At 32.6% G+C, this 26,169-nt stretch overlaps 1 protein-coding gene across 1 annotated transcript in view; it reads right to left on the bottom strand.

The window, feature by feature from the left end:
* The window catches only part of LOC133184105 (uncharacterized), a 279,833-nt gene that overhangs the window by 36,303 nt on the left and 217,361 nt on the right, over nucleotides 1-26,169 (bottom strand). Inside the window, exons 7-8 of the mRNA XM_061318958.1 lie at nucleotides 17,237-17,357; nucleotides 6,679-6,838 (exon numbers count right to left, since the gene is read on the bottom strand). Of these exons, the coding sequence (XP_061174942.1) occupies nucleotides 6,679-6,838; nucleotides 17,237-17,357 (281 nt within the window). The remainder of the gene's footprint in view (nucleotides 1-6,678; nucleotides 6,839-17,236; nucleotides 17,358-26,169) is intronic.

Here is a 26,169-nt window from a genome sequence, read left to right as displayed (position 1 = left end):
TATGGATGCACAAAAAATTTAATTTTTGTTATCGATTTTGTTGACAAATTAAATTGATAGAAAAATGTTTAGCAAAATAGGACACAGTACAGAAATAAATAAAAAAGGAAAAGAAATGAAGTTATATACATTGTACAAACTTATTAAATAAATGAAGTAACTTAAACATGTTAAAATAAAAAAAATAAATTTATTTTAATTCACGTAGATCTTTGCTCAGTATCCAATTTCATTTGCTAGTTTTACGTACATTTCTTGAGATAAAGTTTAAAGAATATCCAGGAGGAGCGTGCTACATGTAAATTCATTTGAGACTCTGTTAACAGTGTTTAAGGGCATGTAAAACGGAGACGAGGATTTCGACTTTATCTAATGAATAATTATGCAAAATTTGTACGAGTTTTTTTTATAAGATGGTTTAGTGATTTGGCAATTTGTGTAATAATATTAGCATTATTATATTTTATTATAAATAATTTATTCACGTATATTATAGATATTAAGTAATTATTACATGTATAACTTATGGAACTAAAAACTAAAGAATCAACCTTGCGCCTATCAGATTAGTTAACAGTCTTTTATCCCCCTTTTTTCTTCTACAGTCTGAATAACTACATGTAATTGAATCCTGTCGCGTGTACTTTGAGTACACTGGTCTCGCACAACGAGAGATGGAATGGACAACATATATTTTACTCTCTGTACAAGGTTATTTCTAATTTTACTTATTTTACTAAATGCATGTCATACAAAATGTACTCATATTTGATCCGATTCTCAAAGCGAAAGTAGAAACTTCTACACGTGGTGGACATGTATATATTTTAAACGGTGTTTTAGAACAACCGAGTAATTTCAAGTTTTGTTTTATTTTGTTTTTTAACTGACTGACCGCGTATAAGGAGGTTATTAATTTTTTTTGAAATTGATCTAGCTGTTACCAGTAATTACGTACATCGTACTAACGAAGAAAGAAAGATGCGTATTTCATTGAATGAAAATCCAACTGCATAAGATTTCTAGTTCCTGATGGCTTAAAAAATAAAATAAAAATTAAAACAAAAAACAACGGAAGATGGATACATGTACATGTAGCTTGATACCACAAAAAAAAATTGCGAGGAGGACATAAATTATAGAACTAGAGCGCACTAGCTGAAAGAGATAATTCAACAAATTTAAGATCATGATTAAATCTTATTATCTGAACCTGTCACATTCTTCATTAAAGGGCATAGTATATGTTATATGTATAGATTTTTGTGTGAAATATTTAATCCTGCCTTGTTAAAAGGAGAATGGTTTGTAAAGGGGGAGGGGGGTCTCAACTAACAGAGCAGACTGAACTCATGTTACTTGTCAAATATTCAAGTTCACTTAATGAAAATATAAATTTAATTGCAGCCATTGACAATATTAAACATGCTCCCTAAAACTATTTAACGACAGTACAAATACACGCGGAAAAAAAAATATGAGATAGGATTTTTTTTAAAAAAAACCTTTGTGAATAGAAAAATTGTTTTAAAAGTACCTGCATAGGTAGAGTAACCACTACATGAACACCCCCCCTCCCCCTTCAGATATTGACAACAAAGGAGAAATATAAAGATAAAGGAAAACAAAAACATTTTTGATGTAATTTTAATATTAAGATGTAAAAAAAAAATTAAAAAAAAAATAAATAAATAAATGAATAATGAAATGTGAAAATAAATAATTCATGTGACTTTTTCATTTAGAATTTAACTAGTAAGTAGACTGTAATGAATTTTGTTGATGAAATACTTTCTTTAAAATAAAAAATCATCACTCAAGCTTTTCAGCACCTTCTCAGGCAAAGAACAATGACCACAGTAATTATCAGTAAATCTCAGCATCGACAGCACATCAACAGTATTTATCAGTATTTATCAGACTTAACAGTAAAGACGACAGTAATTATCAGTATTTATCAGAAACAACTAAAATCAGTTATCAGTAACAACAGTAAGAATAACAGTAAATATCAGTATTTATCAGCAAGAACAGCAGAGTATCAGTAATCATTAAACATTATCAGTAAAATTTGGGATTCTCAGCACTTTTTTTCGTCCAGTAGTGATGATAGTACATGACTTATAGGTGAACAGAATAACCTTTTCGTTCGTCGTCGGCATTTCCGGTCGCTTACGGAAGTGATCAAGAAATCGTAAAATTTCAGCTTTCCTTTTTTAAATCAATACTTACATAACATTATTGCATCTCTTTTGTAGTTTCGAAATATGTTGGTCCCACTGGAAACAAAAACGTCAACTTCCGGTTATAAGAGAAAAACTACATAATTTGAGTATTTTTCTTTCCCATTAATATCCTTTGAAGAAAAAGTTTTTGAAATGAATTTTAAATGTGTTATTTAGACTGCAAATATCTAGAGTAACGTCAAATATCTTTGTAAAATTCACTTCCGGTCGCGTGTTTTTCTGTTCTCAGAATGGGAAGTTGTCTGAGCAAGATCTCGGAAACGGTAAGAGATTAAGACACCAAACTTATATGCGCAACAGACCTTAAGATGTAGGCAAAACCATTTGGGTTTAGAGCGTCAGCCGTCACTTCCGGTCGTCACAGGAAGTGATCAAAGAAATCGAAAATTTCAACTTTTCTTTTTTTAATTAAAAATTGCATCACTTTATTGCATCTTTTTCGCAGATTCCATAAATGTTGGTCCCACCGGAAACAAAAACGACGACTTCCGGTTATATGAGAAAAACTACATAATTTGAGTATTTTTCTTTCCCATAAACGCCATGCGCTCGGCACTTTGAAGTGAAAGTTGCGGGTCCTTCGGATGAGACCTTAAAAACCGAGGCCCCGTGTCACGGCAGGCGTTGGCACGATAAAGATCCCTCACTGCTCAATGGCCCTAAGTGCCGAGTAAAGGTCAAAATTTGAAGCCCTTCACCGGTATATGGTTACGTCTCTATATGAGTGAAAAATTCTCGAATGGGAAGTAAAACAACATAAATCAATCAATCAAATCAATCTTTCCCATAAATATTCTTTTTATATAAAGTATTTGAAATGAATTTTAAATATGTTATTCAGAGTGCAAATGTTTAGAGTAACCTTAAACATATTTTAAAAATTCACTTCCCGTCGCGTGTTTTCCTGTCCTTAAAATGAGAAGATTTCTGCGCGAGATCTCAAAAACAGGTAAAAGATTAAAACACCAAACTTTTATGAGTAATAGACCTTGAGGAGTAGGCGAAACCATTTGGAAATAATTTTATGTATGTTGTAGATACTGCAAATGTCTAGAGAAAAGTCAGAGACTTTTATAAAATTCACTTCCGGCCGCGTGTTTACTTGTCCTAAAAAATTAACAATACCGGAAGCGAGTTAAAAAAGTCGAATTTTTCAACTTTTTTGTCTCTGAATATTTTTAATGATTTTATTAGGGATAATAGAGACTCTTATAAGGCATGATCCTACAAGCGTAGTGGTTAGCGTGTTCAATTTTCATGTATGGTAGAACGTGTTTTGTAGATGTGTGATGAAAACATTTCGTGTGTCGTCGCCACTTCCGGTCGTCACAGGAAGTGAAGGGTAATTTTTTGAACTTTTTGGTTTTTATTATTTTTTTTTTTAATGATATTTAAAGGTTAAATAGAGAGTCTTATAAGAATGCTAAATATGTAATTTATTTAAAGATTGGTTAACAGGTACTCTAGATATTTATTACTTGCTACTTTGATGCGATGGTTTTTGATAGCGTAATGGTGAACATGTTGAATTTTCACGCGGGCGACTCGTATTCAATCCCCAGAATGTCCGAATTTTTTCACACTGTTGCTTGGGCTCAAATATAATATTTCATCTTTAAAAAGGGGGGGGGGGGCTATGTCGTTCAACGTCAGCGCAATAGTGTTTGACTTCACAATGGCACTGTGTCTTTTTACTCCTTCATAAAGAGTTTGCAGTTGAATTTTGCACTAATTAATGTGGACATATGTGTGATATGACAAAACAAGGTAAATGTAAATGTAGCTAGGTACCTACGCATTGAATCACCAACTGGAGATTTGTCAAATTCTATTTTGAAAGTAGAATTTATTATTTTCTAAACTTGATTGAATAACAAATAGCAACTTCAAATGAGAGGGAAAAAACTTCAATGAAATTTAATTTAGAGCAAGATCCGTCATAATTAAGAGCTCAAAGCGACTTAGCGCATAAAGGTATGATTAATTAATGGTATACAGTTTATTAACACAATAAAACACATAAAAATCGGTTTACTCGAAACAGTATGTGAAAAATATGCTCTCAAGTTTTACATTAGTAAAGTGTCAATCATTTGGTAAGCGTGTGTGGTGCTGACTCATGGAGGGGGGGGGGGGGTGTAACCTGAAATGCATGAAATTAGGCAAAATAAAACAAATCAGTGTAGATATGTCTTAAATTAAAAAAAAATCTTATTTATCATAATTTTATATTTTGTACAATTAATTGTGAGATTCTCAAATTTGAAAAAATTCACACAAAGATGTTTTGGAACATAGCCCCCCCCCCCCTTATAAAATGATAACTCGTATTTTCTCCGTTCCAGTTTTGCAATATTTTCAAAATATAAACGTTTAATTATATTTCATGTATGATTGATGATAGATTGTGTGTTGTTTTACGTCCCATTCGAGAATTTTTCATTCGTATAGAGACGTTACCATATACCGGTGAAGGGCTTCAAATTTTGACCTTTACTCGGCACTCAGGGTCATTGAGCAGTGAGGGATCTTTATTATGCCAACGTCTGCCGTGACACGGGGCCTCGGTTTTTAAGGTCTCATCCAAGAGACCCGCAACTTTCACTTTAGAGTGCCGAGCGCATTGCGAAGGAACTATTTTTTGTATGAAGGTGTTACAGGGAATGCACAACATACATGTAACATGTTGTTTAGTGAGGAATCAACTTCTCTGAAGACAGAGAAGGGACGGAAGACCTTCTTGTTGCCATGGCAACAAGGTTTCTAGTTATTATTATTATTCTTTTGTTGACCAAATCTTGTGCACGCGATTTCTCAAAAACTATTATGTAGTTTTCAATGAAACTTTCACAAAAAATGAGTCATTTTATGAACTTTGTTCATCACAAGTAAAATTTGGAAAATTCGCTTCCAGTTCCAAATTATGGACAATTTCCTGATTTTTAAATGGAATATTGTCCGTGGCATATCTAAAGAACGAATAAAGGTATGAACTGGAGACTTATTAGAGATTATAGAACATGTCTTCTGGATTACCAGAATCGCCTTTGCGTGTGTCGTCACTACTTCCGGTCGCTATCGGAAGCGAATTTAAAAAGTCGAATTTTTCACCTTTTATGTTTTTCAATATATTTCGATGATATTAGTAGCGTTAATAGAGACTCTTTTCAGAATGCGTTATATTCAATTTGTTTGAAAATTGATAATAAATATTTTAATTATTATTAATATTTTTTAGACAAATATTATGCACGCGATATTTCGAGAACTATTCAATGGTTTTTCATCAATCTTTCAGGGATAATGCTTTTTAAAAAGCCATTGTTACATTTGAAAGAATTTTGGAAAATTCACTTCCGGTTCCATGTTACGGGCAATTTCCTGATTTTTAAATGGATTTTTTTCCGCTGCAGATCTAAAGAACGGCTAAAGATATGAACTGGAGACTTATAAGAGATGATAGAACATGACTTCTAGATTTGCGGAATTGCCTTTTTGTGCGCCGTCAATAGTTCCGGTCGCTATCGAAGTCGAATTTTTCAACTTTTTGTCTCTCAATATTTTCGAATGATTTTTCCAGGGATAAAAGAGGCTCTTATAAGAAATGGTCCCACTGGTGTAATGGTTAGCTTGTTCAATTTTCACGTGGGCGACCTGGACTCAATCCCCAGAATGTCTGGATTTTTTGTACCTTTTTTCAGCTGAAATATAATACTGTATCTTTGAAATGATATCTGGTATAATTTTCCGTCAGCCAAAATACGTCCCAATGATATGTTATAGGTCATTTTAACAACCAAAGAATTTACAAAATGCTGACTTTAAACGAGGTTGTTGATATCACTGTAACATCAACGTGTCTGTCAGTACCCTGCCTCGTTTAAAGAAAATGATCGTACTCGGAGTATGCTCTTGAGTATCGAATAAGTTGGGAGGTGTAAATACTATATGCAAGTGATCTAGCGTGATATTACTGCATAAATAGGGAAGGCTGACGCTTGAAAATCAGTAATCATCCAGTTTATCATACAATTTAACAAGCTGTTAGTTGCCATTATCGTCTACTGTCAGTAAAATATCCAAATATGAAACAGAAGTGACAAACTCTATTATAGTGTCCTATTTTATCCTTTGTTTTTCTTTCATCTTTTCTTGCCCATTGTTATTGAGAAGAAAATTTTTTATAGATTTTTTTTATTAACATTTATCAAATAACTTTTATTTCCTATTGTGATCCTCACCAACCCCAGTGACTTAAAGAGAATTGAAAAATTAATGTTCAAGTTTACAGATGAATGACAGACTGATGCTTGACGATGAGTGATCAGAAAGAAAAGCTCACTACCAACGAGTTTAGGTGAGCTTAAAATTACATGCTCACAATAAATAAGAGAAACTCTACAATTCTCTTTGTTGATTGATTTTATATTACCAATCCATTCAGCAAATTCTGTCCAGTCTCTTGCCCTTGGTGCATTACTTCTCAGATCCAATTTCATTGACAGCTCCAGGTACTGATTATGTGTTATATTTAAGACATCCCACATTTTTGGCACACGGCCTTCCATCACTCTCTGTATAGTAAGACATAACTAAAACAAAACAATAACATATTATCAAAGCAGCATGATGTTTGTAGTAACTCTAGCAATTTTGATCTTCGAAGTTTTAAAATTGTATCTTTCTATTATGTGATTAATCACATTTATAATAATCAAAAGTTTGACAGAGACACTCTGAGGAACATCATACAAATATTTCACTAGGTCTATGAATATTAATGAGTTAAGCATTCTAGATAACTGAAAACGTATGGTTTTGTAGATGTAATTGTGTTGAAAATATATTTTGAATGTATTATTATGCCTAATTATGATTTTTGTAGTTTACTGCTGCATATTTGATAAGCCTGTAAATATATTTTGGATTTTTTGGCAAGGAAGCGGCAACAGAGTCGATCAAAATTACTTGATCACGAAAATGATCTTCAACTGATGCGGCTTATCTCCCTTTGTTTATGACGTCAGTAAGACCCAGTCACTGTTCAACGCTGTGCAGTGTACTATATGTATACGAAAATTATGTGATTTTGCAGCCTAATTTTAAGAAATGTCATAATCATGGCTAGAACCTCATATAAGTATATGATGTTCAAACAATTTAGTATTTCTTTGTTTAAATTCCATTGCATATTTGCAAGATTTTAATATTTTTTTATCTGTGTAATTTCAATTGGAACATTGTCATCCTTCGACACTTAAAATAATCTCTCTCTCGTAATTTTTCCTTTTTTGTGAGAGTTCTTGAAAAAATCTATTTTCAAAACACTCGCAGATTGTTTTCTTTTTTAAATCAACACCTCGGACAAAGCGTACACATACATGTAATAATACGGTTAGTAGAAACGTCAAACAAAATAAAATATTTTTATGTAGTGCAGTGTAAATGTAATAAAAAGTATCTTTAGGTTTAAAAATAGTGGAAATATTCTGTGAAATATCTTTCTTTCATTTTTAAATTAGTGTTTACATACACGTATTTTTCCCGTCAGTATTTATTATTAATCTAATAATTTAGAAAGTCCTACATTAAACAGGGTTCTTTCTATGTAAGCCTACTTACTTTTTCTGTATAAATGTATATACAGTACCAACCAGACCCAACCTGTCACCCAAGCAGTCCCAGAAAGCAGTCTCCGGACCTGCTCTGGGACCACTGTGGGACTGCTCTAGTCCCTGGAACTGCTTTCTGGGACTGCTTTCTTCAAATTATGTACTCAAAGTTTACTTATTCTATATTCCAAAGGAGGAAACAAGTTTTAGAAAATATTCAAAGCTATATGCTGCACTGGAAAGTAATTATTTCTAAACCGTAAAGGCAGCTATCACGGAAAAAACAACATTCAATACCGTTTTTTTACCGCTCCAAAATAAAACCTAATAATTAATTCAAATAAAGACAAAATAATCTCCCGTCATGTAAACAACGTGAGCAATTATTCGTTGATTTTTCTCCCGATTTAATTTTTAACTTATAAAAAAGTTTTACGAAATATATGAAATTATATTTTTAAATAAATATGGTTGAAAATATCGAAATCTGTGTTTTATTTCTTATTTCTTCTTGTGTACGTTTGAGGAAAAACAAGATACACGTAACAACTGCATTGTCTGGCCGATTAAAAGCCATACACGGTGTATAAAGTGTGTAAACACCTGGGGCCCGTTTCATCAAAAGTCGTAAATTTAAGACTTAACTTAGGTGTACTTCCGGGGCTTACGACATAATTTAGTCGGGCGTAATTTGCGTTTCATGAAGTGGCGTAAGTCTAGTCGTAAACGATATGCTTAGTCTCTCGACTAGGTCCTTGACAACGCTGCATTGCACATGCGCAAAAAACATAAACATACGTATTGTGTACAAAGTATGTAGAACAACACACATATACATTAACTTAAATAAAATTTACATGAATTTTTAGGGACCTTGTAGGAAACATGCATCTTAAGGATTAATAACACAAACAAACGTTTTTCTGTCAAAATTCAGATATCTTTGCTAAATAAGTTGCCTCTCTTACCTTAGAAGTGATATTTGTTTAGTCTAAACCTTAATGTTTGACCAAGCCACATACAATGTAATTTGGTGAAAAGTACAGATCATATCAGCTGATTAAACTCCAAAATTAAAAGTCTGAGAAAAGAAATAAATTTTCTTGTAAATGAATAAAAAGAAAATATTTATTTTGGAATATTTACTTTATCCCCCTCTCGATTTTAACAGAGAGAGAGAGAGAGAGAGAGAGAGAGAGAGAGAGAGAGAGAGAATCCGTTTCAATTTTATGTACTTATTTACTTCCCATCAATTCTTAAACTTTATAAATATGTTTCTTCCTACCAACCTACTAAGTTAACTCTTAAACAGGAGTCCAAGTTCATTTTCTTTTTTAACTTACTTTACTCTAGATTTGTACACAAATAACTCCGCAAATTGCGGCGAAGGGAACTGAACCCCCTCCCTGATCCCCATCTTCATCCACGCATGTGGACGTGGCCCCTGGGGCCCGTTTCATCAAAAGTCGTAAATTTAAGACTTAAGTGTACTTCCGGGGCTTACGCCAAAATTTAGTCGGGCGTAATTTGTGTTTCACGAAGTAGCGTAAGTCTAGTCGTAAACGACATGCTTAGTAAGTCCTTGACAACGCTGCATTGCACATGCGCAAAAAACATAAACATAAGTATTGTGTACAATGTATGTAGAACAACACACATATACATTAACTTAAATGAAAAATTACATGAATTTTTTGGGACCTTGTAGAAAACATGCATCTTAAACCTAATTATTATAAAATATTAACTACTTACAACATACCATCCGATTAAACTCCAAAATTAAAGGTCTGAGAAAAGAAATAAATTTTCTTGTAAGTGAATGGAAAGAAAATATTTATTTTAGAATGCTTACGGTACCCCTCTCAATTTTGATACAGGAGAGAGAAAGAGACAGAGAGAGAGAGAGAAAAAGGGAGAGAGAATCCGTTATAATTTATGTACTTGTATATATATGTAACTGGGCATATGATGGACTACTAAATTATTAAGAAGCGATAAAATAATGCAGAATATGCATAATCATTACAAAATGGAAGTTTTTTTCCCCAATTCTTCTATGACATTACCTTGTATGCCATTCAGTTTGTTCCTAAAAATGTAGTATTCATTTTTAAAAATGCGGATTCTTTTTATTTTTCCCGATAAAAAAGGCAATTAACATCGATATTCATTTTGAAATTTTCAGAAAATCATTCATTTATTAAACATTAACATACTGTTATAGATGGGCGTAATAATTGTAAAATTACGGTGATTTCCGAGCTGATTCTCAGAAGATTTCGAGTGACTTTGTTGTCCCTAGTCCTTAAGGTAAAATCCTCTTTAATTTGTATTCAATATCAGGATATACTGACTTTCAAGTATATTTCCGAAATCAGCTGGAATCTTTTTCGTCTTTTGAACGTTTACAACTTTTTCTGGACGCAGGCACTGGTCCGTGATTTTTTTTTTCAGGGAAAGGGGGGAGGGAGGGGGCAGGGTCATCAATAAACAAAACTTCCATCTGAGAAACTTGTTGACAAGCTTAAAACCGTTATTTTCGTTCCCAAACCTGAAATCTTATTTCCGGGGGGGGGGGGGGGGGAGGGGTGCTCTTCCCTTCAATTCTTAAACTTCATAAATATTGTTCTTCCTTTCAACCTACTAAACATGATATGTCTTATCATGCTTACCCTTACTAAAAAAATACTATAGTTAACTATAGTTTACTATTGTTAACTATAGTAAATCAAAGTTTTAAAGTTTTTACTTTAGTAAATCAAAGTTCCAAAGTTTTCACTATAGTAAATCAAAATTTTAAAGTTTTTACTATAGTAAATCAAAGTTTCAAAGTTTTTACTATAGTGAATCAAAGTTCCAAAGTTTTCACTATAGTAAATCAAAGTTCCAAAGTTTTTACTAGAGTGAATCAAAGTTCCAAGGTTTTCACTATAGTGAATCAAAGTTCCAAAGTTTTTACTTTAGTAAATCAAAGTTCCAAAGTTTTTACTATAGTAAATCAAAGTTTCAAAGTTTTCACTATACTATATCAAAGTTTCAAAGTTTTCACAATAGTTTATTAACTGATTAAAGAATTTCAATATTTTTTGGTTATTTTGCCGTTTTAAGGGAATGGAGCTGGGGTTAGGTTGGGGCTGGGGGTTGCTGTACATGTTAATTTATATTTACAAATTAGTTCATTCAAATGCAATATTTACATTTATAAATTATTGAAGTTGATGGAGCAGGTATTTTGGTTCTAAATGACACAAATTTTATTTTGTAGTATGATATATTCCTTTCTCCATTAAAAAAAATTTACACTACATCTGCATTGAATTTAATTATTTAAATAAATGTTGTTCATCTATCGGCGCGAGAGACAACCTTACATTAAAATTCATTTCTTGTATATTATTTTTTTAAGGGAGGGGTCGGGTTTATAAAAAGTTCTCTGAAGCTTTTATGAATTTTGAACATGAAATAAGATCAAATGTCAAAAATGGAAATTGAAAACATAATTCCACGGGTTTAACTTTTAAGTAAATTCAAGTAATAAAGTTTTTACTAATAGAAAATCAAAGTTTCAAATCAAAGTTTCAAAGTTTTTACTATAGTTAATCAAAGTTCCAAAGTTTTTACTATAGTTAATCAAAGTTCCAAAGTTTTTACTATAGTAAATCAAACTTCCAAAGTTTTAATGAAAGTTCCAAAGTTTTAATTAAAGTTCCAAAGTTTTTACTTTGATACTGTAGTTAACAATAGTTTACTATAGTATTTTTTTGTTAGGGTATGTCTTGTTTAACCAGGCCCTGTGCAATATTGAGGTAAGATTGACCTTTCGATATTTTTACAGTTAAAAATGAAGAACTTAGGTTTCAATGTAATTTTTTCAAATACTGATAGTAGTTTTTGCAAAATACACTGTACCATTTTGTTGTCTAAATTGTCTTTAAAAAGAACGCAATTTTCCTTTCTCAGATTCAGTGTAATTAAAAGAATTTTTTTTTAAATTTTTAAACCCTTTTTGCATTCTGAAATATTTTTGAAAAAATCATGTCAACTTGCATATGCATAGTAAGAGCATTTGTAACAATATTCTTAAGAGAGCTGGAAGACCAAGGCCACTATAATTTTAGATAATGAAAATATCCTTAAAAATTCCTATTATGGACAGAATAATTGGCCAGTTTACATGGAGAATCGAAACTTCACTTACACACTGTAGGGAATTGTATTTGTCAATCAATTTCTCTAAAATAAGGTAAAAAATCTGATAAGAAAACTGTTTTAAGATCTGTGGGATATACTAAACAAGCTACATATGAAAAAAAATTGAATAACAAAATTTTTGGTAGCTCAAGGCCGCTCTTCCCCTTAGATTCATTCCTTAAATATCAAAGACCCCGCAAGAATTTGCCAGTGCCCCATAGTAATCACTCTGTCCGTCTGTCTGTTTGTCTTCGTCTGTCTATCCGTCTGTCATTCTTCACTCCACATTTTTTATACCCACACTTTCTAAAGAAAGTTCGGGTATATTGTTGTTACGCATGTCCGTCCGTCTGTCACACTTTCTTCTTCCTCAAACTTCTCTAACATTTTACACTGTAGCCTAATTATCTTTTGGGAGCTGGTTGGTGGTGTCCTTTAGATGTGCAATAAGGTTTCGGAATTTTAATTTTTACCCTGGGGGTCAAATAGGGGTCGAAAAATGACGTTTTTTATGCAAAAAGCCCCTGGTTCCCTGAACTCCTCTTACATTTTACACAGTAGCCTAATCATCTTTTGGGAGCTGGTTGGTGGTGTCCTTTAGATGTGCAATAAGGTTTCGGAATTTTCATTTTTACCCTGGGGGTCAAATAGGGGTCGAAAAATGACGTTTTTTATGCAAAAAGCCCCTGGTTCCCTGAACTCCTCTTACATTTTACACAGTAGCCTAATCATCTTTTGGGAGCTGGTTGGTGATGTCCTGTAGATGTGCAATAAGGTTTCGGAATTTTCATTTTCACCCGGCAAATAGGGGTCATGATTTGTACATACTTGAATCTACACTTCTTGAGAATGTTTCAATATTAATCATGCTCTTGTTCTTGAAAAGAGGAATTTTGAAGATTTTTTTCCTTTTATTCCTATTTAAAACTTTGATCCCTTATTGTGGCCTGATCCTACCCCAGGAGGTCATGATTTGAAAAAAAAAACCTTGAATCCACACTATATGAGGATGTTTCCATATCAAAAAGACTAACAAGCAAATTCAAAGAATTGTGGTCCCCTGCTTTCGGTGTCTTAGTGGATGGGATGCCATTATTTATGGCATATTGTGTCAAATATGCACGCCCTATCATATGTCATTCAAAAGTAATCACCGAAGTTAAAATTTTTGAAAATTAGGTAAAATATGAAGGTCAAGGTCAAGGGGTAAAAAGAATGTATCTTTTTATACTATATATACAATGACTAATAATATTGGGATTGTTATTTACTCACTTTACTACTTCCTTGTTTAAATGACAGTAATTGGTCGAACTGTCCCACGTATTTAATGAGTGAGGATGGGAATCCCGAACACTCCCCCCCAATAACCTTAAGTTTTTCGCTCTTTGTAAATGTAATAGTTTTTTTTGTTTTTTGTTTGTTTTTGTTTTTGTTTGTTGTTTTTGTTTTTTGGGATTTTTTTTTTTTTGGTTTTGTTTTGTTTTGGTTTGGTTTTTTTTTTCTTTTTTTTGGTCTTTTGTTTGTTTGTTTGTTTTTTTTTTTTTTGCTTCTTATTTTATATCAAAGCTCTAACCCCCCTTCATGAATTTACACTACTACATGTATAAAAATGCTTGCTAATCTTGGTTGCCATCTCTCTCTCTCTCTCTCTCTCTCTCTCTCTCTCTCTTGGGCCTGTTACATTTACAGTACCAACCAGACCCAACCTGACACAAAGCAGTCCCAGAGCAGTCCCGGGGACTGCTTTCTGGGACTGCTCTGGGACTGCTAGAGCAGTCCCAGAGCAGTCCCACAGCGGTCCCAGAGCAGTCCCAGCGGTCCCAGAAAGCACTCCCAGCAGTCCCAGAAAGCAGTCCCAGTGGGCGGGGTTAATTAATTTAATGGGCGGAGCTTACTCATAAATGAGATTACCAATAAACAATGTAACTATAAAAGGCAGTTGAAATTGATGATCCATTTCTTTCTGAGCAGTATCAAGTCTCATGCGACAGACATTTTTTAACTGTTAAGAAAATCACACTACGCGTATAGAAACAAATAATAAATATTGAACAAAGAAGACGTTCACACCTATAAATAAGATGAATATTTAAACACAGTTTTGTGGTATATTAATTTTTCACCAAAATAAATCAATTTCTAAATCACTGTGATTGATATTGGTTTCCATATTTTTTTTTTTTTTTTTTTTTTTTTTTGTAGATAATTAAGCTTGAGTAATTTATTTTCTATCAAAACTAGCTTTAAATAGGCCTTATAATTATAGAGCAAGGCCGATTTCCATACTATACTCTGAATGCAGTTTTCTTAAGTACTGGAGCTTTTGAAAAATTCTTTGTATATTAATATATTTCAGTCATGATTATTTTCACTGACTTGCCAATTTAATTATCGTTAAATTATCTATGTAACAGAAAACAATAATACTTTTATTATATAAACGTTTGAGTGTACATCTGTAAATCACGCGAATGGAACCCTCAGATTATGTTCAAAATTAATTAATCCCGAAATAAATTTATACACATTTATTGAAACGAAGATTTTTTGCAGTACATAGATTGAAATTAGTGTCATTGTTGACCAGCATGTTCAGTGATGTGTAACACTGATACCCAAATAACATGCATTGACTTTCTGCTAATCATGCCCGAAGGCGATTGAAACTTCAGGTGTTGACACCATTTTATACATTTGTATTGCTTTTTATTAATCGGCCAGGAAAACACAAACAAAACAAATAAGAAATAAGTCACAATTCCCAATATTTTAAAATGTTTATAAATTTACTCTTTTAATAACTTGTTTATAAATCAAAAACAAATTCATAAATAAATCCCCCAATAATTGTTCACAAATATAATGTTTTAAATGACTGAAGAATGGTAGAATAATTTTATTTCATGGTCATTTAATAAATTATTAGGTTTTATTTGAGGGCGGTAAAAAATAGCATGGAATGCTCTTTTTTAGCATGCATATGGTTTTAGCTTTTTCAATTTAAAAAAAAATCCAGTACAGTACGTCCCTCTGAATGTCTTATTGTAATGACAAGTTCGTTTGTTTTTTTGTTTGTTTGTTTGTTTTGAAATAGTGCTGATGCAAACTTTGAGTACATTCCGTAACTTGACAGCATCAATTAATTAAATAGGCCTCGATGTTTTTTTTTCAAACACCTGTATTAAAGTTTTAATTAGCATGAATTAATTAAATAGGCCTAGATGTATTTTTTTTTCAAACACCTGTATTAAAGTTTAATTTAAAGGATAAAAGTCATCTCCTGACTTCCCTTTTAACTACTTTCATTTTTTAAAATTAATTCTAGACTACAATTGTGTAAATTTACAGCCTCTGAAGACATTTAGTAATTACATGTATATCTATCTCTACTTATTAAAATGTTTTAAAAAAAATCCTTGTTTTTTTTTTTTATTCTTTATCTTAAACACCTCTCTGCTGAAAGTAAACAAAACAACAACAGGGAGCCTGCAAATTCAGAATACACAAGGGGCGGAGCTATCATGTCACTCAGAACCTTTTTCATGCATAAGCGAACAAAGCAGTCCGAGAAAGCAGTCCCAGGGACTGCTGGGACTGCTGGGTCTGCTTTCTAGAGCAGTCCCAGAGCAGTCCCACAGCAGTCCCAGAGCAGTCCCACAGCGGTCCCAGAGCAGTCCCTCAGCAGTCCCAAAGCAGTCCCGGGGACTGCTTTCTGGGACTGCTTAGGTGTCAGGTTGGGTCTGGTTGGTACTGTAAGAGGAGTAACTCAAAATAGAAAGAGATAGCAAGTAGGCCCCCTTTGACTTATTTTTTCATGTGTTGGCTAGGTCACAGCATGCAGGAGATACTGAATTTACTCAAAACCATAAAAAATTGTCACTGTCTTGAAAAAATACACGCGATCTGTAAAATCAATCAGGTTTATTTAATTTGTCAACTCGAATTTTCTAGGTTCAATACTTCGTAACTTAATTTATGTCAAAAGGTCTCGGATCAGAAAAGGTTTTCAATAAAAAATATTAATTATTCTTTTCTCTTAAAATGACAAAGGCGATTTCTGAAATGCATGTTGGGTATGGGTTATAATTATAATAGTAATAATATATACTAGACTCTATTGCCTAACATTTGTATGCTGTCGATGCAGACTTCACGACATACACAATTTATGTTTTGTAAGGTGGCAAAAAATCTTAAATATAGTTAAATATAGATCAGCTACTTGAATGAAGTCTTGGGTCAGAACTGAGGAACGCAGTACACAAAAAGTCGACATTATTGCTTCCGCATGCTGTCATGCTTAGCGAGAGTTTTTCGTTCTTTTTTTGCACCACAACACAAAATAACTTATAATAAATAGAACATTTGCATTTCGAAACTTTTTAATATTTACAAAAGCAATATAGAATCTTTTTCATTTCTATTAATGTAGGGTAATCCGCGTTATTTCCACTGTGTGAGTCGGCGCTAAGAGATTTGAATCGAACGAAAAGTATTAATTTCGATGTGGCCACACCCCTCAAACAAAATAATAATATGCTCTATTTATTCATATTTTAATTCTTTTTTCAATGTTATAAATTTTATTTTGTTCAAAGGGTGTGGCCACAACAAAAATTTGAATCAAAGACGAAAAAATGTTTTATTTTCAAAAAAAGTAGCAAGGTGCACGTGTTTAGACGTTTTCTGTACAAATATGACGTCATCAAATAAAAAAAAATGGCATAAACTATTCAAGTTTGATACACAAGGATAATATTTCTATTGTAAATTATCATCTTCCCCTCAGTTTAATTTCCTGAAAAAATAGGACAATTTAGCCTCTTCGTGGATTTAGCTCTTTAAACAAGAACTGATGATTCAAATCATGTTTTTCACTTCTATTAATATGACGTAGTTAATCTAAGTGTAACCATGTGTCTTTCATTCCGTTATTAGCTACACAAGATATACTGTATAATCTGGATTAGGACAGTTTACATTTAAAAACCGCAAACATCCAAAAAGTAAATATATAAAATTGAACATATTTTAAAAATAACGTCAAGCAGATTGATACATTTTTGACGTAATTGTGACGTAGGCAACATAGGTTATATGATATAAACTATTTTTTATCCAATCAAATGACACATTACAACCAAAATTAAATTATTGGCAGATGTAAATATTAATACTTACATCTGACTTCCAGTAGTCTTTAGTTTGGTCTTCCGCAGCAGAAGAAGATGAGGATGAGCTGCATCTGCCAGTTGGACGAGGCTTATCATACAGGTTTATATTTAGAGGTAAATTACAAATCCTAAGAAAAGAGGTTATAGTTACCATTTTCATTTACCCAAATAAGATCACATGTAGTTTATTTTAAATCTGTGACAATTGAAACGTGATTTTAATAATGATACCTTTTTCCTTCTTGTATGGATCTTATCCTTTATCTTGTGTAGCAAAAAGAAAGAAATATAACAGTCCAAACCTGACCTTAACCTAGACTTGTATATGAACACTGACAACTGTAGAAGCATATAAAACCACATCATCGGATACTCACGGGTGATTTCGTCTTTACTCATCACCCGTGGGCAAACTCGCTGAAATATCGCCGTAAAATATGCTAATTTGTTGATTATAGCCAACCAATCAAAAAGTTGGAACTCTTCAATTTTGAAAATATGTTTATTAGTTTGCTATTTATGGTAAATATTTTGACGCTCGTTAAAACGTGCAAGGTTTGTTTTAAAACGATTAAAGTCCATTTGTACAGATCACTGACATTACTTTTTTTTCAAACTGCAAAATGCACCGGTGAGTGGATTTATTAGCAATCGGTGTGTTAACTAGGGCCTGTAAACTACGGAATAGTTTTTGGCATTGCCGAACATACATACATAACGTGAACTTTGATTCGTATATTTGCCATTGCGACTCTGTTCAGCAGCCAGTCAAATGACCCACGCATATTTATTACATACGACGATTTTTCGGCGAGTTTGCCCACGAGTGATGAGTAAAGACTAGATCACCCGTAGGTATCCGACGATGATAAAACCATAAAACTTTTAATATTACACGTCATAATTTTTAAAACTTTGCCTCATTATTTCAACCCCAGAGACTACAACTACGAATTATGAAAAACATATGTTTTGTCTTTTCTGGCTCATTGGTTCTTCAAAAGATTTTCAATTGACTCAGATATTTTCACCATTTATAAAGTATTTTAAAAAGGACATAGATTTTGTGATAAAAATATGAATTCATTTCGTCCAAGGATGTATTGTGGCAAGTTCAGTTGAAACTTGCCCAGTGGTTCTGGAGTAATATAGTATATATGTATAGTTGACAATGTGAAAAGTGTGACTTAAGAAATACAGAGAAACAGGTGGACACTGGAGTCACATAATTTTAGCATTAAAATCTTCAGAAGGTGAAAACAAATGCCATCAAAATGCTACATTGCATGAAGAAACTCGCATATTACAAACTGATTGGACCTCAGGAGGGAAGAACTACGCACGCTAACTCTTGATTCCCGCCTATATTTTACACCCATTTAATTCAATATTAATGGCCATTAAAACTTAATTGAATACAAAGAAGAGTTATTTAGTAATTGATCAATAATTTTAAAACCAGTGTCAAAAATATAATTGCTCTTTTTAAAACTGTTTTCACAAGAAGGTTAGAATATTTTATCCGTTAAAATCAGGCATAAAAGCATCACCAGATTTTCAAATATGCATGGGAATGGATAAACGACCCTTAAATCTTTCAGTATGTTAAACTTATGTAAAATTCAACGTACAAGATTGAAAAAGTACATTTTTTTGATTTGTAATCTCATTTGAACTTGGTAAAATATGACCATTTTTTGCTGTTTTTTGTCTATAAACATATGTTCCCCTCGTGAAACAACGAAAGCTTTCTTATGCATGTAAAATTAAAATCCCTGATTGTATCCACTACCTGTCTTCAAGAATTGCATAATCTGAAATCTGCTTTCCAAAAGTTTATAATTAGCTTACTTACAGTCAGCTTGTAGAGGAAATTCTTTTACGTTAAAAAAATATATTAAAAGTCTAATTTATTCTTAATTCATGGATCATTATCCGCACCATCAAATAAACATCTTTAAATGGAACATGTTTCTTTCAAGAATAACATGTAATTACTTACAACACTAACGTCTCAGAGAAAAAAAATTATAAAATGAAAATCCAGTTGACTTGAATACACTAGAATCTGCACTAGATGGAAACACATAATTTAAAATAGTCATGACCTTACTCTGCTTTTCAAAAACGACTTTATTAATTTTTTTTATTGTGATGTAAAATTTGACACCTTTTTTAAATAACAAAACTTTGAATATTTATTGAAACGTAAAGTATTGCAAGTTTGAATGAAAATGTCCCTGTTTTTCTGGAAAAATTGAAAAAAGTGAAAAATTAACAGACATGTAGACTGAAAAAATATATTATGAAAGAAAAATGTTTAATAACTAAATTAGTAAAGACTACATGTACATATAAAATTGGTTTAAATGTATATAAGGTCATTCCAAGTTTTTCTATGTTTAGCGTCCACGGACGGATTGGTTTTCAGGTTATGATATTAAAATCAAACACAAATTAAAACAAACACAAATCTTTGAAATGCAATTTACTCTTTCTGGATCTGCATCTCTTTTTTTTTTTACAAGTGGTATACCATTTTTTTTATTTCAATGATCTAATAATTTAACTTAGTTACGATGCGAGGAGAATTCTCAAGTGATAAGGAGAAGATCTATAAATATTCTTAAAACGTGTTTTACCCTTTTGGTTTGTGTGTTTTCCCGGAAAGAAGGATGGGTTTTCGAATTTAGGGTGAACGCTAAACAAAGAAAAACCTTGGAATGGCCTAACTCTTACTTTGACCTTTTCTGTAAATATTTTATCCCGAGTGTTCAAATGAACGCTTGTGTTGCATGCTTTATAGCATCAATAAAGACGCAAATAAATCTTATAGTGCTCAGCTATTTATTAGTAACTAGGATTATAGTTCATGCATTTGTCTGCAAAAAAACCAAACAAACAAAAACAAAACCAAAAACAAAAACAAACAAAAACAAAACAGAAAAAACAAGAGGCCCAAGGGCCTTAACAGTCACTTGAGTTTAAAACAACAATCCATAGAAGATCCGTAGAATATGATATAAACTGATAGAAGAAGCTTTTGTAAATCTTTGATCGTCCATTGTGGCCCCACCCTATCCCTTGAGTAATAATTTGAACAAACTTAAATCTATACTACCTGAGGATGTTTCCATGTAAATATAACCAATCATGGCTTTGCTGTTCTTGAGAAAAGAATTTTTTCAAGATTTTTCCTACATATTCTAATGTAAAACTTTCAATGTCCATTATCGCCCGCCCGCCCTACCCCTGGGGATCACGATTTTAACAAACTTGAATCTATACTACCTGAAGATGTTTCCACATTTCATCTTTCTTCGCCCGGTGGTTCTGGAGAAAAAGATTTTTCCAATGTATTCCCATGTAAAACTTTGATCATCCAGTGTGGCCCCGCCCTACCCCCGGGGGTCACGATTTGAACAAATTTGAGTCTACAATACCTGAGGATGCTTCCATATAAATATTACTCACCATGGATTTGCTGTTCTTGAGAAGAAAGTTTTTAAAGATTTTTCCTATATATTTCTATGTAAAACTTTGATCCTCAATTGTGGCCCCAACCTACCCCCGGGGGTCATGATTCGATAAACCTGAATCTACACTACCTGAGTATGTTTCCACATAAGTTTCATCTTTCTTGGCCCAGTAGTTCTGGAGAAGAAGATTTTTAAAGATTTTTTCCTATATGTTTCTGTGTAAAATTTTGATCGTCCATTGTGGCCCCACCCTACCCCCGAGGGTCATGATTTGAACAAACTTGAATCTACACTACATCAGGATGCTACCATATAAATATGACTCATAATGGCTTTGCTTTTCTTGAGAAGATTTTTAAAGATCTTTCCTATATATTTCTATGTAAAACTTTGATCCTCCATTGTGCCCCCCTACATGTACCCCTGGGGGTCATGATTTTAACAAATTTGAATCTACACTACTTAAGGATGTTTCCACATAAGTTCCATCTTTCTTGGCACAGTGGTTCTGGAGAAAAAGATTTTTTTTCTATATATTTCTTTGTAAAATTTTGATATTCCATTGTGGCCCCACCCCCCTCCTGGGATTATGATTTTAACAAGCTTGACTCTACACAATCTGAGAATGTTTCCATATAAGTTTCATCTTACCAGTTCTAGTGGTTCTTGAGAAGAAGATTTTTAAAAGATACCATTAATTTTTCACTAATTCTTAATTATCAATGCCTTGGAAGAAGGCATTGGCCCTTCATTTGAACAAACTTGAATCATCTTTACCCAAGGATACTTTGTGGCAAGTTTGGTGGAAATTGGCCCTGTTGTTCTTGAGAAGAAGTCGAAAATGTGAAAAGTTTACACACGACGCACACCCGCACGACGACGGACGAAAACAGATAGCAATAGGTCACCTGAGTGACTCAGGTGACCTAAAAACAAATCCACAGATAGTTAGTCTACAATAGAATCAGAAATATGAATCCCCAACCTTAAAGTTAAAATGAGTATCGAAATTGTAATCATTAGAAATTACAAATAATCATTTTATTATGTGTTGAATCAAACTTTCCTTAAAAAAACATTCAGACTCTTTACTGCAATTGTCAGTCTACAACATTCTATTTTGGTATACTGATTTCAATTTATTTTCATAATTCATAAATTTCAATTTTGTGTAACTGTATATGATACAGTTCCAAGTACAGTGTCATAAGCTCATTAACATTTGATATAAATGCTTATTATTTAAACCATGACTCTAAAATTGAAGGAAAAAAACGCTAGTTAATTTACTTTCCAGAGTATTTTTTGCAAAATAAGTCAAATAAAGTGATCTGTGACGCTGGTATTTTTCAAAATATTTTATGAGAAACTGTAAACATGCCAAAAAAATTATCCTTACCTCACAAATGAAAAAAAAGCTGTATATTGGCTCAATATACTATTATGAAAAGTAGGTAAAATACTAAGTTCAAGGTTCACAAGGTCGGTAACCACAGTAATTTACAAAAAGCCACAGTGCCAAGCAATATGTGTGATATATATATACAGTACCAACCAGACCCAGCCTGACACCTAAGCAGTCCCAGAAAGCAGTCCCCGGGACTGCTTTGGGACTGCTCTGGGACTGCTGTGGGACTGCTCTGGGACTGCTCTAGAAAGCAGACCCAGCAGTCCCAGCAGTCCCTGGGACTGCTTTCTGGGACTGCTTTGTTCACTCATGCATGAAAAAGGTTCTGAGTGACATGATAGCTCCGCCCCTTGTGTATTCTGAATTTGCAGGCTCCCTGTTGTTGTTTTGTTTACTTTCAGCAGAGAGGTGTTTAAGGTAAAGAATAAAAAAAAAACCAAGGATTTTTTACAACATTTTTTCATAAGTAGAGATAGATATACATGTAATTATTAAATGTCTTCAGGGGCTGTAGATTTACACAATTGTAGTCTAGAATTAATTTTAAAAAATGAAAGTAGTTAAAAGGGAAGTCAGGAGATGACTTTTATCCTTTAAATTAAACTTTAATACAGGTGTTTGAAAAAAAAATATCTAGGCCTATTTAATTAATTAATGCTAATTAAAACTTTAATACAGATGTTTGAAAAAAAAATATCGAGGCCTATTTAATTAATTGATGCTGTCAAGTTACGGAATGTACTCAAAGTTTGGATTAGCACTATTTAAAAAAAACAAACCAAAAAAAAAAGAACAAACAAACTTGTCATTACAATAAGACATTCAGAGGGACGTACTGTACTGGATTTTTTTAAATTGAAAAAGCTAAAACCATATGCATGCCAAAAATGAGCATTCTATGCTATTTTTTACCGCCCTCAAATAAAACCTAATAAATAATTTTATTAAATGACCATGAAATAAAATCATTCTACCATTCTTCAGTCCTTTAAACAATTATATTTGTGAACAATTATTGGGGGATTTATTTATGAATTTGTTTTTGATTTATAAACAAGTTATTAAAAGAGTAAAATTATAAACATTTTAAAATATTGGGAATTGTGACTTTTTTCTTATTTGTTTTGTTTGTGTTTTCCTGGCCGCTTAATAAAAAGCAATACAAATGTATAAAATGGTGTCAACACCTGAAGTTCCAATCGCCTTCGGGCATGATTAGTAGAAAGTCAATGCATGTTATTTGGGTATCAGTGTTACACATCACTGAACATGCTGGTCAACAATGACACTAATTTCAATCTATGTACTGCAAAAAATCTTCGTTTCAATAAATGTGTATAAATTTATTTCGGGATTAATTAATTTTGAACATAATCTGAGGGTTCCATTCGCGTGATTTACACATGTACACTCAAACGTTTATATAATAAAAGTATTATTGTTTTCTGTTACATAGATATAATCTAACGATAATTAAATTGGCAAGTCAGTGAAAATAATCGTGACTGAAATACAATACACAAAGAATTTTTCAAAAGCTCCAGTACTTAAGAAAACTGCTTTCATCTATAGTATGGAAATTGGCCTTGCTCTATAATTATAAGACCTATTTAAAGCTACTTTTGATAGAAAATAAAAAAAACTCAAGTTTAATTTTCTATAAAAAAAAATAAATAAATAAGGAAACCAATATCAATCACAGTAATTTAGAAATTGATTTATTTTGGTGAAAAATTAATATACCACAAACCTGTGTTTAAATATTTATGTTATTAGTAGGTGTAAACGTCTTTTTTGTTCAATATTTATTATTTGTTTCTATACGCGTAGTGTGATTTTCTTAAGAGTTCAAAAATGACTGTCGCATGAGAATTGATACTGCTCAGAAAGAAATGGATCATTGTTTATTGGTAATCTCATTTCTGAGTAAGCTCCGCCCATTAAATTAATAACCCCGCCCACTGTGACTGCTGGGACTGCTTTCTGGGACTGCTGGGACTGCTTTCTGGGACCGCTGGGACTGCTCTGGGACCGCTGTGGGACTGCTTTAGCAGTCCCAGAGCAGTCCCAGAAAGCAGTCCCCGGGACTGCTCTGGGACTGCTTTGTGTCAGGTTGGGTCTGGTTGGTACTGTATATATATATATATATATATATATATATATATATATATATATATATATATATATATATATATATATATATATATATATATATATATCATCCACTTGTTTTGAATAATTAGGACATAGTTTTGTTCATACGCATTTATTTAACGTTGTATTGTACACGACATTGAGTTGTCCCCCTTATTAATCAATCCGGATTGAATCCTTTATCTTTTTGTTTTTTACACACTATTTCCGTTTGTGTATTGTATATGGCATGGCGCAATCTCCTATGCAGAGTTGTCGTTCGTTCCTCTCTCAGACACCTCTGCAATGGGCTCGCGTCAAGATTTTTAACATAACGTAAAAAACAAAACATTACAAGGATTATTTCAAATTAAACTATAGTTTTATATCTATTTAGTAAATATCTATCTTTAAGAACAATCATTAGCCCAGACATTTAATTATAATGAATTAAAACAAAAGGCATGGCGCCTTCTTCAAATCTGCAAGCCTTGTGGCATATTTGGTTGATTATTATGTTCCCCAAACGAAGTTTGGGAACATATTGTTTTTACTCTGTTTCTTATTATTATTATTATTATTAAGGTCTTTCGTTTCAGTCGGAAGACCTTATAGTGATTCAACTGTTTATTATTATTATTATTTTTTTTTCCCATTTTTTGTCCAAACGATTTCTCAGAGATGACTCAATGGATTTTCTTGAAACTTTCAGGGATTATGACAAATAAAATAAACTAAAAACATTTTGAAGGATTTTCCAAAATAAACTTCCGGTCGTCAGATATGTCCGATTTCCATTTTTCCAAAAGAGTTCATGTCCGGACGTTTTCTCAGAAACGGTAAAAGATTAAGTCACCAAACTTTCAGGGATTATAGATCATGACAAGAAGGTTTGCAGAATATGTTTAAATTTGTCAGCCGTCACTTCCGGTCGTCACAGGAAGTGATCAAAGAAATCAAAAATTTCAACTTTTCTTTTTTTGATTAAATCTTGCATGACATTATTGTAACTGTTTCGCAGTTTTGAAATATGTTGGTCCCACCGGAAACAAAAACGTCAATTACCGGTTATAAGCGAAAAACTACATAATTTGAGCATTTTACTTTCCCATAAATATCACTTATAGATAAAGTGTTTGAAATGGTTTTTTAATATGTTATTTAGACTGCAAATTTCTAGAGTAACGTCAAATATCTTGGTAAAATTCACTTCCGGTCGCGTGTTTTACTGTCCGCAAAATAAGAATTTGTGCAAGTGAGATCTCAAAAACAGTAAGAGATTAAGACACCAAACTTATAGGAGTAATAGAACTTAAAGAGTAGGCAAAACCATTTGGGTTAATAGCGTCAGCCGTCACTTCCGGTCGTCACAGGAAGTGATAAAAAAAATCAAAATTTTCAACTTTTCTCTTTTGAAATAAAACTTGCATCATATAATTGAATCTCTTTCACAGTTACTATATGTGTTGGTCTCACTGGAAACAAAAAACGACAACTTCCGGTTATAAGAGAAAACTATGTAATTGGGATTTTTAACTTTCCCAAAGGTATCGCTTACAGATAAAGTTTTTTGAAATGATTTTTATATATGTTATTGAGATTGCAATTGTCTAGTGTGGCGTTAACCATCTTAGGAAAAATGCACTTCCGATTGCGTGTTTTTCTGTCCTCAAATTGAGATTTTGTTCACCAAATTGCTCAGAAACAGTGCATTGCTGAAGTCTAAAACTTTCAGAACTGATAGTCAGTCCTCAGTTTATCTACATCATGTAAAAATCGTACGTTGCCGTCACTTCCGGTCGTGACAGAAAGCGATGCAGAAAAGTGAATTGTTACAGTTTTTTTTCTTTTTACAGAAATGTTTGGCTAATGCGGATGTTAGATAGACCATAACCATGCAATTTATTATCACTGGAAATG

Source organism: Saccostrea echinata, unplaced genomic scaffold (assembly GCF_033153115.1).
Source record: "Saccostrea echinata isolate AGI-Se365-2 ecotype Australia unplaced genomic scaffold, CSIRO_AGI_Sech_v1 ptg000010l, whole genome shotgun sequence".
Taxonomy (NCBI): domain Eukaryota; kingdom Metazoa; phylum Mollusca; class Bivalvia; order Ostreida; family Ostreidae; genus Saccostrea; species Saccostrea echinata.
The sequence above is the reverse complement of the archived record's forward strand: the minus strand, read 5'-3'. Positions and strand labels throughout refer to the sequence as shown.